Here is a 17,626-nt window from a genome sequence, read left to right as displayed (position 1 = left end):
TTTTGTTTTTTAATTTTTATTTATTGATTGATTGATTGATTGATCTTTTCCATTATGGCTTATTACAAGGTATTGAATATAGTTCTCTGTGCTATACAATAGGACCTTGTTGTTTATCCGTTCTATATATAATAGTTTGCATCTGCTAGTCCCAAACTTCCAATCCGTAAAAAGTCCTATCTTCTTGCCTGATCCACTCCTCCTTCCATCTTTAACGATTTTCAGTCGTAATATATCACTGTTTTCTCTATCTCTCCTTATATCTCCCCCCTTAACTCATCTCAGGTACAGCTGTTTAGAGTGCCTTCATTCTTGTTTCTTTATCACTGACTTGTTTTGTTTCCCTCTTACAGAGGGAGCAGACCTGAGCCTGAGACTGGTAGATGGAGTCACTGAATGTTCAGGAAGATTAGAAGTGAAATTCCAAGGAGAATGGGGGACAGTGTGTGATGATGGCTGGGATAGTAACGATGCTGCTGTGGCATGTAAGCAACTGGGATGTCCAACTGCTGTCACTGCCATTGGTCGAGTCAACGCCAGTGAAGGAATTGGACACATTTGGCTTGACAGTGTTTCCTGCCATGGACATGAGTCTGCTCTCTGGCAATGTAAACACCAAGAATGGGGAAAGCATTATTGCAATCATAATGAAGATGCTGGTGTGACGTGTTCTGGTAAGTTAAAACAAAACAAAAAGAAAAACAGAGGAGGAAGGACCTGTGTTCTTTAGGAGTAGGAATAGGTGTGAGACGTGAGAGAGAGAAATATCTAATAATTTCCTTGTTGGGAATTCTTTTACAGTTGTGAGGAATCTTTAACACATTCTTTATATGACTAGTTTGGTGGGTTGTCTGACTCTATTTTCTATAATAATTTTTCCGACTGCTGTTAGGGACCACACTTCAAATTCTAAATCTACCTGGAGCTCCAAAAGACAAAATGATATAGGTCTTTTCTTTATATCTGATTTGCTTGTGTTTTTTTAGTCACTGACAAGTTTTATTAAGTTTTGAAACTGTAATTCCATTTCTAACCAAATTCATGGTCTATACTGACTCTTCAAAAAGCCAGGAGATGGGTAAGCCAGAATTTCCAGTGTCTCAGTATCTGGGAAGGAACAAGATTTTAAAAATACCCTTTGGGAGCTAACCTCCATATGTATCTATGGCCTAAGTTTATGTTTCTTTTGCAGATGGATCAGATCTGGAACTGAGACTCAAAGGTGGAGGCAGCCACTGTGCTGGGACAGTGGAGGTGGAAATTCAGAAATTGATAGGGAAAGTATGTGACAGAGGCTGGGGACTGAAAGAAGCTGATGTGGTTTGCACGCAGCTGGGATGTGGATCTGCACTCAAAACATCCTATCAAGTTTATTCCAAAATTAAGCCAACAAACACATGGCTGTTTTTAAGCAGCTGTAATGGAAATGAAACTTCTCTTTGGGACTGCAAGAATTGGCAATGGGGTGGACTTAGTTGTGATCACTATGATGAAGCCAAAGTTACCTGCTCAGGTAAGACTTCAATCAATGTGTTAAGAAGTTGCATTCCAATTTTATTCTTTTACATGTAGCTGTCCAGTTTTCCCAGCACCACTTATTGAAGAGACTGTCTTTTCTCCATTGTATGTTCTTGCCTCCTCAGTCATAGATTAGATGATCATAGGTGTGTGGATTTATTTCTGGGCTGTCTATCCTGTTCTATTGATCTATGTGTCTGTTTTCGTGCCAGTACCATACTCTTGTTGACTGTAGCTTTGTAGTATAGCCTGAAGTCAAGGATCCTGATTCCTCCAGCTCCGTTCTTCTTTCTCAAGATTGTTTTTGGCTATTTGGGGTCTTCTGTGTTTCCATACAAATTTTAAATTTATTGTTTAGTTCTGTGAAAATATGCCTTTGGTAATTTGATAGGGATTGCATTAAATTTGTAGATTGCTTTGGGTAGTATGATCATTTTAACCATATTGATTCTTCCAGTCCAGAAACACAGTATATCTTTCCACCTGTTTGAGTCATCTTCAGTTTCTTTCATCAGTGTCTTATAGTTTTCTGAGTACAGGTCTTTTGCTTCCTTAGGTAGGTTTATTCCTAGGTATTTTATTCTTTTTTATGTGATGATAAATGGGATTGTTTCCTCAATTTCTCTTTCTGATAGTTCATTGTTAGTGCATAGAAATGCAACAGATTTCTGTATATTAATTTTGTATCCTGTAACTTTACTGAATTCGTTGATGAGTTCTAGTAGTTTTTTGGTGGCGTCTTTAGGACTTTCTATATACAGTATCATGTCATCTGCAAACAGTGACAGTATTACTTCTTCCTTTCCAGTTTAGATTCCTTCTATTTCTTTCTCTTGTCTGATTGCTGTTCCTAGAACTTTAGATACTATGTTGAATAAAAATGGCAAGAGTGGGCATCCTTGCCTTTGTTCCTGATCCTAGAGGAAATGCTTTCAGCTTTTCACCATTGCATTTGATATCAGGTAGATTGCCTATCTACACTTCACTTAGTTCTTATTCTGGGGTTTTATCTTGTTCCTTTGTTTGCAACATGTTCCTCTGTTGCCTCATTTTGCCTAACTTGCTGTTTTCAGTTCTACATATCTGGTAGATTGGTTACATTTCCCAAACTTAGAGAAATGGACTTTTGTAGGAAATGTCCTATGCTTTCAGCAGCACACTCCCCTCTGGTCACCAGAGCTATATGCTCTAGGGGTGCCCCCCATGTTGACTGCACAAGTCCTTCTGATGTGTTTGGCATGGGGTAGCTGGCTGCAGAGACCAGGGGTGTCCCAGGACTAGTGCTGTTTCACTGTGGGTTGAGCCAGGTTCTACAATGGGTGATTGCAGAGCCAGGGTTCTCAGATCGAGTGTCATACTGCTGGTGGGTGGAGCTTTTTCCTGACATAGCTGGCTGTGGGTTCCGGGATGTCCCAAAGCTAGTGTTGGCCTGCTGGTGAGTGGAGCTGGTTACTGGGGCAGATGGTTGAGAGGTCCAATATGTCTCAGGGTTGGTGTCCACCTGCTTATCAGTGGGACCAATGTCCAAGGGATCCTGGAGCTGGTGCCCACCTACTGGTGAATGAAGCCATGTCCTGGGGCTAATGCCAGCCACTGGAAGGCAGACAGGTCCTGGGGTCCCAGCTATAGGGCCCAGGAATCCCAGAGCTGGTGTTGGCCTGTTGATGGACAGGGCCAGGGTCCCAGAGGTGCTGGTACTGGCCTCCTGGTGGGTGGGCTGTGTCCTGACAAGGCAGGTTGTGGGGCTACAGTGGTCCTAGGGCTGGGGTCTGTCCACTGGGGGATAAGGCTTGTCCCAGAGCTAACACCAGCCCTCTGGTGGGTGGGGCTGGGTCCCAGGGTCTCTGGCTGCAGGGCCCAGGGGTCCAGGAGCTGATGTTGGCCTGCTGGTAGGCAGGGCCAAGGCCCAGGGTGTCCCCAGGCTAGTGTCAGCTCACTGCTGGGTGGAGCCGGGTCCCAGGGGCTCTGGCTGCAGGGCCCTGGGGATCCCAGGGTTGGTATGTCAGCCCTCTGATGGGCAGGGCTGGAGCCCAGGGATTCCTGGGGATGGTGCCTGCCCACTGTTGTGTGGGGCTGGCTCCTGGGCCCTCTGGTGGGCAGGGCCATGTTCCAGGGTAGCTGTGGGCTCAGGATGTCTCAAGGAAGCCTGCCTGCTGGTAGGGTCAGTAGTGAGCGAGGGGTGTCACTGCCTGATAAATTGGTTGGTCTCAGGTGTCTCAGTACTGGTGCTGACAGGCTGGTGAGTGGGTCTGGGTCCTGGTGCTAATAAGCTAAAAAGAGGATTCCAAAAATGACTTTTTCTAACACCAGTATTCTTGTGGTAGAATGAGCTCCCCAAAATGACTGCTGCCAGTGTCTGTGTTCTCAGGGTGAACTGCAGTCACCTCCTGCCTCTTCGGGGGGCTCTCCAAGATCAGCAGGTGCATCTGACCCAGGCTCCTTTCAAATTACTGCTTCTGCCCTGGGTCCCGGAGAGGGTGAGATTTTGTGTGTCCTTTATGAGTGGAGTCTCTATTTCCCACAACCCTCAGCTCTCCCAAAAGTAAGCCCTGCTGGCCTTCAAAACCAAAAGTTCTGGGGGTGCAGGACCCCTGCGCTTGTCTTCCTGGTGCAGGATCCCTGGGCTGGGGAGCCCGATATGAGACTTAACTTCTCAAGTTGGATGCTTAATTAATTTTGATTCTTTCCTGTTTATTAATATAACCATTTGAGGTTATAGGTTTTCCACTGAGTGTACCAGTAGCTGTATCGTATAATTGATGAATTGATGCTCTGTGAATCTGGGACACAGAACTTCCTATGACTGTTATGGGGTCACTGTGAATTGCTCTTTTTAGTATTATAAGGTTTCCATCTTTTATGGTTGTACAATATTTTTTTCTGGCTATGCCACACAGCTTGTGGGATCTTAGTTCTCCAACCAGGGATTGAACCCACGCCCTCGGCAATGAAAGCAAGGAGTCCTAACCACTGGACCGCCAGGAAATTCCCCAAAAATTTTTGTTCTGAATCAAATTTGTCTGATATTAATATCTCACCTGTTGCTTTATTTTCTATTCTCTTACTTTCAATCTTTACAAATAATTTTGTTCCAGGTGCATCACTTGTACTCATAATAGAATTGGGATTTATGTTGAAAAGGACTCTGATAGAGTTACTTTTTTGGAATGGGAGATGTATTTGACCTTAACTTAGTCATATTATGCATTATTATGTTGTCATATTATATATACATAATATTTATTGTCGTGTAATATGCTACAACTGAAAACATATTTCACTCTATGACCTTTATGGGGCCTTTGCATGTGTTTGGGACTGTATAAGCATATTTGTATGTCTGATAATTTCCTTCTAAATTTAGAAAGGGTTGTCTATTTTCCTATTAATTTATTTTATTTAATTAGTTTGAAGTTCAGCTGCAACTACAAGAAAAACCACCTGAGTGGCTAAAGAAAAAAAAATTTTTTTTCCTCATTTAAAATAAGTCAAATAGGTAAGAAGTTTAAGGCTGTTTGGGTGGTGCTGTGGTCACCAAGAAACACCTCGAGTTGTTCTTCTGCAGTAATTATCAAATCCTACTGGACAAGGATAATGAGTTGCCCTACAAGTGATGAAATGTGTTGGTGAGCCAGTTTGATAGACCAGGTTCTGCCCTCTGAGAAGCTGCTGTCTGCGCACTGTCCTTCATGAGTCCAGGTGCTCTTCTCAGGGCAGTACTTCCTAGTGCATTTTTCTCATAGTCAATTCTAAGTTCAGTTTGGAGAGTATACCTGTCCGGGGGCTGCACAGCTTTCACAACCCACTTTCTGCTGATACTGATTTAGGGACCCTTGGATTGCTTTTAGGGTTGAGTAATCATTAGCTGATGTCGGCTGTCCTCAAAGTCAGCAAAACATTCTCTCCAAACTTAGTAGGCTTCTAGTCTGTTTGCTTTTTTTTTTTTTACAACTTTATTGGAGTATAATTGCTTTACAATGGTGTGTTAGTTTCTGCTTTATAACAAAGTGAATCAGTTATACATATACATCTGTTCCCATATCCTTTCCCTCTTGCATCTCCCTCCCTCCCACCCTCCCTATCCCACCCCTCCAGGCAGTCACAAAGCACGGAGCTGATCTCCCTGTGCTATGCGGCTGCTTCCCACTAGCTATCTACCTTATGTTTGATAGTGTATATATGTCCATGCCTCTCTCTCGCTTTGTCACAGCTTACCCTTCCCCCTCCCCATATCCTCAAGTCCATTCTCAAGTAGGTCTGTCTTTATTCCTGTTTTACCCCTAGGTTCTTCATGACTTTTTTTCCTTTCTTAAATTCCATATATATGTGTTAGCATACGGTATTTGTCTTTCTCTTTCTGACTTACTTCACTCTGTATGACAGACTCCAGGTCTATCCACCTCATCACAAATAGCTCAATTTCGTTTCTTTTTATAGCTGAATAATATTCCATTGTATATATGTGCCACATCTTCTTTATCCATTCATCCGATGATGGACACTTAGTAGTCTGTTTGCTTTAATCCAATGCCATGTGAAAGTAACAAAAAAGAATAAATTACGTACTTTGATCTATCCTGTGACCAGGCCCTTCCTCTTAATTTATTGGCCACTGCCCTAAGGTCACTTGAAACCCTGTGTTTGGAAAGGCAAGACCTAAATCCTGTCTCTGCTGGTAAGCTCATTGTCTTTGTATGCAGAGCATCAATTTTATTTTCTGCTAAATCCGCAGTTTTATCACCACCTTAATTTAGGGGACAGCATACGTAGGGGCTTTTCTTCTTCAATCCTGTTAAGTTCCAAATTATAGGACTCTCAATTAACTACCTATAGTAGCTGCAGGCAGAAGATGTCTCCCTCACGAAATTAGTATTTATCCTTCCATTTCTTCTTGCAGTCTAGCTTCTTCTAGTCTGAGCTTATCTCTCTCTTAAGTGTTAAAAGTGGCAAGGAGGATTCATGCCATGTCAACATTCTGATATTTTTCTTTTTTTATACCTTGATAAAAGTATACTTTTCTTTTTTTACACTTTTCCCAATATGTTCTCAAATTTTCCAGCTTTAGTAAGCACATGGTTTTCTTTTCAAGGTGACATTTGTCCAAATATCTTACCATGGATAACATGACTTATTAGCTTTCCAGCCTACAATATCTGAGTCATTAGTATATTCTGCCCATGAATTCCATTCAACCACATCCAAAATTTAGGTTTTATTACTAGAGTACCTCACTTATGATAACACATTCTGAATTATTTAGGATTCTATTAAGCTGCCTATAATAGAAATCGCAAATAGCATAAATCTGCAACTTAAGGTGGACCCCTCTCTTTACAAAATTATATTTTTGTTTGTTATCTGCCGTATGTGCACTTTGCTTCCTTTTGTAAACTCTCTTACTATATTTCTGTAGCTTTTTGGAAGCTCTTCTATTGATACTTATTTGGGGGCCTAGATTTTAGCTCTCTCCTTGTTTTTCTAGAAATAGAGTTTGTAATTTTATTTTTTGATTTACTTGATACTTTCAGAAGATTTCCAGGAAAAAAATTACAGAAATACTGTCTCTGTGCCTGTCAAGTTCAAATTACGAATTCCATAATCTGTTCAAATTCTTAGACTTTTATAAAGCACAAGGCTTTATGGCTGATAGGGGCCAGAACTCAGTAAACCTGGAAGACTAGAAAGACAAAGTAACAATTTATCCCTGACACGTAGTTTAGATAAGCCAGCTACAAAGAAGTCTAAGAATTTTGGCCACAAAATTGCTTTGAATCCCAGACATTTTGTTTGTGATGACTGTATATTTGCTGTAGAGGACATCTGAACCTAAGAAATGGTTCATTTGAGTTGTGTTTTATTTTACTAAAGTCTAAAAAATAATTTTGAGACTAGAATGATTTATACTTCTTCAGAGTCTGGAAAGGAATAAATGATGAAAATGTATCAATGCTTCTTTAAAGCATATTGTACATTTTATCTATGACTAAACTAAAGGAAGAAACTCTAATTAATTATTTCTTATATTTGTTCTTCATTTCTCCATTTCTTCATTTATTCAGTTCTACAGAAAGAAATGAATACAGATTTAGTTATTGATGTCAGGGAAAGTTTAACTTATTGATTAAAGGAGCTAAATCCAGGCACAAAAATTCAATTAATGGCTTTTATGTTAAAATGCACTCATAGGTTTAACAGGAAAAAAAATCCCTTAAAGGGGTAAATTACCAATATTCTAACCATGTGCACAGAGTAAATGGTATAAGGAAGCCAATCTGTGGTACAGATTAATGTGTTACAAGCAGATTCATGGAATAAAGGCTGAGGATACAGTCTCCAAGGCATTTCTGGGTGGAAGAATTTCTCTTTTGCCCTGGACTCAAATATTTTATGACAAAGGAAATAAGAGGATACTTACAGAAGGGACTTGTTTTCAAGTGCTTCACAAGTTTTCACCATTAAAGAGAAAGTTATTTGTTTTTGCTTTTTTTTGGTTGCGGGGAGGTTGTTTTTTCACCTGTTGCGTTTTATTTTGTTTGAGATTGATCTAGATGAGAGAGCAAGAGGTTAAAAGAAAGCCGAATTTGGCTGAATCTAAGAAACTGTTTTTATTCAAAGGTTTAGGTCTGTCCAAAAGTGGAATAGGATTATATGAATATTAGCTAATGATATCATGGAGGAATTTCATGCTCAAATAATGATTCAACAAGATTAAATCAAGGACTTGACTCAAGAATCTTTCATTGTTTGTGTTGTAGAGGCATTATTTGCTTTAAAGTCTTAGCTGTGTTTAGAAAGCAACGTGTTCTTCAACTCAAATTTGGATGGAACTTGCTTTGTACATATTTAATGGATAAGTGGTGAAATTTTTGCATGCTGAGTTATTCTATGCTTCTATAATAGAGAATATAGTCAGATCTAGAACACTTTAGGAAATTGGCGAAGGCTGATAGTGTATCTGTGTCATGCTGATAGTAATGTTGAGGGATCATAAAAATTAGTGATATTTAACAGCAGGCATCTCTAAAAAACGTATGCCTTTTAGAAAGTCCAATTTCATATGCATTTCCTTTCTTCCCTCTCTTTTAAGATGAATTAAAGAAATAGTTTGTATCTCGCACGTAACTTGAATTACCGCTGAGTATGTTAGAAGAAACTCACACTTATCTTGATGAGTGTGCTCTCAACCTGGCAAAGAATGTCCTTAAAACCTGAGCCCCATTTCTTCAGCTTTATTTCTGGTGTGTCTTTTCTTTACGTTTTAAATTCCAACCATGGTAAATTATCCATAATTTCTCAATTACATCATGCTATTTCATGACTGTATTCTTTAAATGCCATATCACACATTATTTACTTGGCAAACTCCTCATCTTTTTATCAGACTCAGTTCAGATTTAATAGAGCTGATGACTCCTTCATTTGTTAGTTTTGTATCTAAAATATGTATCTAGTTTGGGACTCAAATTATTATTTGAACATGTGTATCTTCTACTAAATTATGTGTTCTTGAAGGAGAGAGCAATTAATGAGAAACTGAGCAGCCTTGAAAAGAAGTAATTTTTTCCCAGGTACATAAGGTTGGGAAATACATAATAAGTAGAGAGAAAAGTGTCTGCAGAGGTACAGAAGCTTGAGAAAGCATATTTAGGCTGAGGTATCAGGTATGATTGGTAGAGTAATAGATGTTAAGGCTTTTCAGGTGACATCATAGAGTATTTTCAAGTATGCTAAGAAAACAGTGCTTATTATCCCCCCTTAATTTGAATAGATGGGTGATATTGGGGAAGCTGCCAAAGCTCTCTGTGCTGCAATTTGCTCAAAAGAAAAAAATGGTGATAATAATAATATCTACTCCCTCATGGGAATTACACAGCAAGTGATCAATACATGTTAGCTACTTTGGTTATGATTATTAGTAGTAGTATTAGAATTATCTATCCTCACTGATAGACTGAACTCTGTGCCCATCCAAATGCCTAAAATATTGTAGGTTCTTAATAATATTTGTTAAAAAAAATAAATTATTATATAAGTAGTAAAGAAACACTGACTTACCTTGAAGACAAAGAAATTACGTGAAAATACTTGAACTTTAATAATACACTCATGGTCATGGTGTAGATTTATTGGAAAGAGGATTTAGAAGCTAGGAGACCACTTAGGAAGCTATTGCAGAAGTCTACATGACAGGGCTTCCCTGGTGGCACAGTGGTTAAGAATCCGCCTGCCAATGCAGGGGACACGGGTTCGATCCCTGGTCAGGGAACTAAGATCCCACATGCTGCGGGGCAGCTATGCCCGTGCGCCACAACTACTGAGCCTGCGCTCTAGAGCCCATGAGCCACAACTACTGAATACCGCATACCTAGAGCCTGTGCTCCACAGCAAGAGAAGCCACTGCAGTGAGAAGCCCATGCACCACAACGAAGAGTAGCCCCCACTCACCGCAACTAGAGAAAAGCCCGCGTGCAGCAACGAAGACCCAACACAGCCAAAAATAAATAAATTAAATAAATAAATAAAAAGTCTACATGACATATGATGACAAATTACATCAAAGTAACTATAAATATGGAGGAAAAATATGCTGGAGGACTGACACATACTGGTGGCTTCTACATGTGCAGTGTATTGTAGGGGACCAAGATTCTAGGCTCTCTAGTATACTGCCTGGCTTCAAATCCTGGCCGTTCACTAATTTGCTGTGCGACCTTAGCAAATTACTACAGTTCTCTCTGTTTTAGTTTCCTTGTCTGTAAAACTGGAATGTTATTAATAGTTATATCCTAAGGCAATTGTACGGGTGAAATAACGTTTGTTAAATACTTACTAAAATGCCATATATATATATATATATATATATATATATATGTATATATATACAAAATAAGTGATCACTTTAATATTCACTACTATCATTATTACCATTATTTATGGGGAGATAAAAAGGGGGTTCAATTTCAGGTGATTCTAATTTGGTCCTGGACACCATTAATTGAGTAAGGAATACCATGGGCTTGTCAGTACATAATTCATTCAGTTTTGAACACCTTAAGTTCCAGATGTCCAAGTAGATCTGTTTATAAATATAAATTTAAAGAGAAATGTATAGATGAAAACATATTTATTGGCAGTTAAGAGAAGCTGTCCATTGAGAAGATGAGAAAGGAGGATAGAACTTTGGTTGGGGAACACGTGAAAGGTTCTGATAAAGGAGGAGAGAACAGGAGAAAAGGAGCGTCTCCTGTCAAATGTAATAGGGGAGAAGAGGTCTGCTGTTCATTTTGGAAACAGGAAGTATTGATATATTAAAAATCCTTACCTAGAACCATTTGAAATGGTTGGGGCAGACCACTTGGGTGAAGGACTGCATATAGGGCTAAAAAGTAGAGAGAATGGACACCCATTATCTGTGGTCTCCAATGTGATGCACAATATAGGCAAAATACTGAAAAGAAAGAGTAATCATGCTCTAGGAATTACAGGTTCCAGGAGGCAAAGTTCCAGAATTGTCTCCGATGAAGTGGTCCAATGAAAGATGGGGAGGTCTGGACTCCAGGCAGAAAAGCCAAGAGGAAAGAATAGCTTCCCTTTCTCACTTTTCACTCCCTGCCTCACTCTCATCATGAAGGAAAATCTTGGAATCATGTTCTCTCTCACTGAAATATTATTTTTCAGCCCACAGGGAACCCAGACTAGTCGGAGGGGACATTCCCTGCTCTGGTCGTGTTGAAGTGAGACATGGCGACACCTGGGGCACCGTCTGTGATTCTGACTTCTCTCTGGAAGCGGCCAGTGTGCTATGCAGGGAATTACAATGCGGCACAGTCATCTCTATCCTGGGGGGAGCTCACTTTGGAGAAGGAAACGGACAGATCTGGGCTGAAGAATTCCAGTGTGAGGGGCACGAGTCCCATCTTTCACTCTGCCCAGTAGCACCCCGCCCAGACGGGACTTGTAGACACAGCAGGGATGTTGGAGTAGTCTGCTCAAGTGAGACCCAGAGTACAAGTTCAATTGTTCCCATACTGTGAAGAGGGTAGGGTTAGGTAGTCACAGACATCTTTTTAAAGCCCTGTCTCCTTTCAGGATATACAGAAGTTCGCTTGGTTAATGGCAAGTCCCCATGTGAAGGAAGAGTGGAGCTCAAGATTCTTGGGACCTGGGGATCTCTCTGCAACTCTCACTGGGACATAGAAGATGCTCATGTTTTCTGCCAGCAGCTTAAATGTGGAGTAGCCCTTTCTACCCCAAGAGGAGCACCTTTTGGGAAAGGAAGTGGGCAGGTCTGGAGGCACATGTTTCACTGCACTGGGACTGAGCGGCACATGGGAGATTGTCCCATGACTGCTCTGGGTGCATCGCTATGTTCTTTGGGGCAAGTGGCCTCTGTAATCTGCTCAGGTAAGAGAAAAAGGGCAGCCAACGATGAATCTCTCCTATGGTGGTGTGCCTTAAGAGAGGGTGTAACTATAGTGAAGAACAGAAGCAAAAGGGAATGATCCATTTTGAGGGATCATGAGAAGTGTGCCAGAATATTAACTTCATTTATCTTTTTAGAGGGAAAGTAAACTTAATTTGCATGGACCTCATAATTATTTAATGCTTACCATAAATATATATATATATATATATTCTCAGAGTACCTGATTCATTCCCAGCCTGGTTGACCCATCCACCTTTCTCTAAAGCTATGTTTGTCCTAGCTCACCTATTTAACACTCCAGCTGACCTCCTTTCTTCACTCCAACTTTTTGTATCTCTTGTGATTGATGACGTTTGGTGTTTGCAGGAAACCAGAGTCAGACGCTACCCCCGTGCAATTCATCATCCTCGGACCCAACAAGCTCTATTTTTTCAGAAGAAAGTGGTGTTCCCTGCATAGGTAAGAATCAGTGACCAGTCTATGAAAATGATCTCAAAATCCTTAGAAATGCATTTATATTTTATTTTCTCTTTGCAGGGAGTGGTCAACTTCGCCTGGTAAATGGAGGCGGGCGTTGTGCTGGGAGAATAGAGATCTATCATGAGGGCTCCTGGGGCACCATCTGTGATGACAGCTGGGACCTGAATGATGCCCACGTGGTGTGCAAACAGCTGGGCTGTGGAGGGGCCATTAATGCCGTTGGTTCTGCTCATTTTGGGGAAGGAACAGGGCCCATCTGGCTGGATGAGGTGAACTGTAATGGAAAAGAATCTCGTATTTGGCAATGCCATTCCCATGGCTGGGGGCGGCACAACTGCAGACATAAGGAGGACGCAGGAGTTATCTGCTCAGGTAAGTTCTGCATAATTACAATTGATTATAATTATATAAGAAAGGACTGAGGTGGGGTAAAGGGTAGTGAAGGATATTAATCTGAGCAAATTCCCTAAAATACAGGTTCAGAGGGAACACTTGTGAGATTCAGGCTGCCAGAAGTGTGGATTTGATGAATGAGTACTACCTCATGTGCAAGGTAGTATAATATCAGAAAGAGAAAAATTCAGAAGTGAGTTTGCATATCATGAAAATGACAGTAAAACTAATCATAAGTTCTTTTATAAACATATGTGGAGCTGGATATTGGGTAAGGATTTAGTGCACCACTTGATGATAGCTGTATTAATAAAGTAGATTAAAAAGGACAGCAGAAATACATTTGGTGCTACATTCTACAGAGAAAAAGATAATCACCATGCCCAAGTAATTTTTAATGACAGATAAATTACCATAATAGGACACTGCTCTTGTTTTGTATACATGGTAAGATTTTAGAAAGCATTGTGAAGTACAGAAATGTACTCAGTTGTAATGTATGGGGAAAAAGAGTGCTATGACTTAAGGAAGTGAAAAATTCTGTATGCCAGAAGAGATTTTGCTACCACTCACATTCAGTGACATAAATCTGGTAGAGGACATACACAACAAAACTGTGAAGTGTCAGAAAGGGAAATATTTCATTTTAAGGAAATGTATATAAAACATTGGTTTTAGTGGCTGAGTATCTCAATAAATTTTAACTATCAAGGACAACTGCCAAAACATGAACAGAATAGGGTTAGAAAGCTAAAATTACAGTAATTTAGGGAGAAAAAATTCCAAACTATGTAATTCATAAAAGGCTCTGAGCCTTTGATTAAGATTTAGAAGTCAACTTAGAATCACTGTTGGCATTTTAAAGAGGTCTCTAATTACAAAATCCAAGACTAGAAAACCAGAAATATTTATAGAACAAATACTATATTTTAACAAAATCTACCAAATATCCAGAAGTTTCTGAAGAATTACTAGTAATGAAATTACTAGTGTATCATGACTATTTTTAAATCCATTCTCACATCAGAGTAAAGGGAGAGAGTCCTCTGAATCTTCAGAAAAGATTTAAAACTGCTAACTCTCTATTTCACCCCAGAGTTCATGTCTCTGAGACTCATCAGTGGAACCAGCAGAGAGACCTGTGCAGGACACCTGGAAGTTTTTTACAATGGAGCTTGGGGCAGCGTTGGCAAGAGTAACATGTCTGCAGTCACGGTGGGAGTGGTATGCAGGCAGCTGGGCTGTGCAGACAAAGGGAGCATCATCCCTGCATCTTCAGACAACACGATGTCCAGACACATGTGGGTGGACAATGTTCAGTGTCCTAAAGGGCCTGACACCTTATGGCAGTGCCCATCATCTCCATGGAAGAAGAGACTGGCCAGCCCCTCGGAGGAGACCTGGATCACGTGTGCCAGTGAGTATCCGTCGGACTATATGAAACTTCCATTCTGTAGCTCCACTAGCATCTCCTGATCTAACTAAGCAAGAATGAGTAAACTTTGGTTAATCTTTATTCTACCTGGATAATGTAATGGGTTGTATTTAATTTGGCCTGTAGGTACTCAGGGTCAGTGATCATTTCCCCCAAAACTATCATACTCTGACGGTCTCCTCAAAGTTTTATTCAGTTGCTATCTCTGTGAACAAATGAGGAGAAGAGAATATGTAATTCAGCATTTGACTATTGAATCGCCCCATTTTTCTTTCAAATAGTATCTCATTACACTTAATATAGAGAGAGAAGCAGTCAGAAAGATGAATCCTGAATTATTTTCCCATTCTACACCTTTTTAAACTGGAAGAAGATTTCTATCTACCTGGCAGTTTGAGAGAATTTAACATGATATATTTACAATGTTAACTTTATCTATTTGACATTTCCTAAGTCACACTAACATTCTTCTTAAAAAAATTTTATTGGAGTATAGTTGATTTACAATGTTGTGTTAGTTTCACATGTCACACTAATATTCTTATGTCCAGGATGAAATACACACAGTTTGCTGGAGGGACATATGTTTTCATAAAAGATGAATTTTGTAAAAATGTAAAATTTAGGGCTTCCCTGGTGGCGCAGTGGTTGAGAGTCCGCCTGCCGATGCAGGGGACATGGGTTCGTGCCCCGGTCCGGGAAGATTCCACATGCCGTGGAGCGACTGGGTCCGTGAGCCATGGCCGCTGAGCCTGCACGTCCGGAGCCTGTGCTCCGCAAAGGGAGAGGCCACAACATTGAGAGGCCCGCGTACGGCAAAAAAAAAAAAAAAAAAAGTAAAATTTAAAATACACATTAAATAAGCAAAGTTTTAAAACAGATTTTTTAACATTGTAATCCTTTTATTTTTAAACATCTTTATTGAAGTATAATTGCTTTACAATGGTGTGTTAGTTTCTGCTTTATAACAAAGTGCATCAGCTATACATATACATAAATCCCCATATCTCCTCCCTCTTGCATCTCCCTCCCACCCTCCCTATCCCACCCCTCTAGGTGGACACAAAGCACCAAGCTGATCTCCCTGTGCTCTGCGGCTGCTTCCCACTAGCTATCTATTTTATATTTGGTAGTGTATATATGTCCATGACACTCTCTCACTTCATCCCAGCATACCCTTCCCCCTCCCTGTGTCCTAAAGTCCATTCTCTACGTCTGTGTCTTTATTCCTGTCCTGCCCCTAGGTTCTTCAGAACCATTTTATTTTTTTATTCCACATATATATGTTAGCATATGGTATTTGTTTTTCTCTTTCTGACTTACTTCACTCTGTAGGACAGACTCTAGGTCCAACCACCTCACTACAAATAGTTCAATTTCGTTTCTTTTTATGGCTGAGTAATATTCCATTGTATCTATGTGCCACATCTTCTTTATCCATTCATCTGTCAATGGACACTTAGGTTGCTTCCACATCCTGGTTATTGTAAATAGAACTGCAATGAACATGGTAGTACATGACTCTTTTTGAATTATGGTTTTCTCAGGGTATATGCCAAGTACTGGGATTGCTGGGTCATATGGAAGTTCTATTTCTCATTTTTAAGGAAACTCCATACTGTTCTCCATAGTGGCTGTATCAATTTACATTCCCACCAACAGTGCAAGAGGGTTCCCTTTTCTCCACACCTGCTCCAGCATTAATTGTTTGTAGATTTTTTGATGATGGCCATTCTGACTGGTGTGAGGTGATACCTCATTGTAGTTTCGATTTGCATTTCTCTAATGATTAGTGATGTTGAGCATTCTTTCATGTGTTTGTTGGCCATCTGTATATCTTCTTTGGAGAAATGTCTGTTTAGGTCTTCTGCCCATTTGGGGATTGGGTTGTTTGTTTTTTTAATATTGAGCTGCATGAGCTGCTTGTAAATTTTGGAGATTAATCCTTTGGCAGTTGCTTCATTTGCAAATATTTTCTCCCATTCTGAGGGTTGTCTTTTCATCTTGTTTATGTTTTCCTTTGCTGTGCAAAAGCTTTTAGGTTTCATTAGGTCCCATTTGTTTATCTTTATTTTTATTTTCATTTCTCTAGGAGGTGGGTCAAAAAGGATTTTGCTGTGATTTATGTCATAGAGTGTTCTGCCTATGTTTTCCTCTAAGAGTTTGATGGTGTCTAGCCTTACGTTTAGGTCTTTAATCCACTTTGAGTTTATTTTTGTGTATGGTGTTAGGGAGTGTTCTAATTTCATTCTTTTACATGTAGCTGTCCAGTTTTCCCAGCACCACTTATTGAAGAGGCTGTCTTTTCTCCATTGTATATTCTTCCCTCCTTTATCAAAATAAGATGACCATATATGCGTGGGTTTATCTCTGGGCTTTCTATCCTGTTCCATTGATCTATATTTCTGTTTTTGTGCCAGTACCATACTCTCTTGATTACTGTAGCTTTGTAGTATAGTGTGAAGTCAGGGAGCCTGATTCCTCCAGCTCCATATTTCTTTCTCAAGATTGCTTTGGCTCTTCAGGGCCTTTTGTGTTTCCATACACATTGTGAAATTTTTTGTTCTAGTTCTGTGAAAAATGCCAGTGGTAGTTTGTTAGGGATTGCATTGACTCTGTAGACTGCTTTGGGTAGTACAGTCATTTTCACAATGTTGATTTTTCCAATCCAAGAACATGGTATATCTCTCCACCTATATATCTTTAATTTCTTTCATCAGTGTCGTATAGTTTTCTGCATACAGGTCTTTTGTCTCCTTCGGTAGGTTTATTCCTAGGTATTTTATTCTTTTTTTTTGCATTGGTAAATGGAAGTGTTTTCTTAATTTCACTTTCAGATTTTTCATCATTAGTGTATAGGAGTACAAGAGATTTCTGTGCATTAATATTGTATCCTGATACTTTTCCAAATTCATTGATTAGCTCTAGTAGTTTTCTGGTAGCATGTTTAGGATTCTCTATGTATAGTATCATGTCATCTGCAAACAGTGACAGCTTTACTTATTCTTTTCTGATTTGGATTCCTTTTATTTCATTTTCTTCTCTGATTGCTGTGGCTAAAATTTCCAAAACTTTGTTGAATAATAGTGGTGAGAGTGGACAGCCTTGTCTTGTTCCTGATCTTAGTGGAAATGGTTTCAGTTTTTCACCATTGAGAACGATGTTGGCGTGGGTTTGTCATATATGACTTTTATTCTGTTGAGGTAAGTTCCCTCTTTGCCTACTTTCTGGAGGGTTTTTATCATAAATGGGTTTTGAATTTTGTCAAAAGCTTTCTCTGCATCTATTGAGATGACCATATGGTTTTTATCCTTCAGTTTGTTAATATGGTGTATCACATTTATTGGTTCGCATATATTGAAGAATCTTTGCAT

General features: G+C 39.8%; 1 protein-coding gene across 1 annotated transcript in view; it reads left to right on the top strand.

The window, feature by feature from the left end:
• LOC132498316 (scavenger receptor cysteine-rich type 1 protein M130) overlaps positions 1-17,626 on the top strand; it is a 34,676-nt gene that overhangs the window by 7,068 nt on the left and 9,982 nt on the right. The window contains exons 5-11 of the mRNA XM_060111692.1: positions 354-674; positions 1,193-1,513; positions 11,197-11,511; positions 11,608-11,922; positions 12,311-12,403; positions 12,482-12,796; positions 13,914-14,234. Coding sequence (XP_059967675.1) covers positions 354-674; positions 1,193-1,513; positions 11,197-11,511; positions 11,608-11,922; positions 12,311-12,403; positions 12,482-12,796; positions 13,914-14,234 — 2,001 coding nt within the window. The remainder of the gene's footprint in view (positions 1-353; positions 675-1,192; positions 1,514-11,196; positions 11,512-11,607; positions 11,923-12,310; positions 12,404-12,481; positions 12,797-13,913; positions 14,235-17,626) is intronic.

The sequence above is a fragment of the Mesoplodon densirostris genome, chromosome 11, assembly GCF_025265405.1.
Source record: "Mesoplodon densirostris isolate mMesDen1 chromosome 11, mMesDen1 primary haplotype, whole genome shotgun sequence".
Taxonomy (NCBI): domain Eukaryota; kingdom Metazoa; phylum Chordata; class Mammalia; order Artiodactyla; family Ziphiidae; genus Mesoplodon; species Mesoplodon densirostris.
This window is presented reverse-complemented; position numbering and strand designations above follow the sequence as displayed.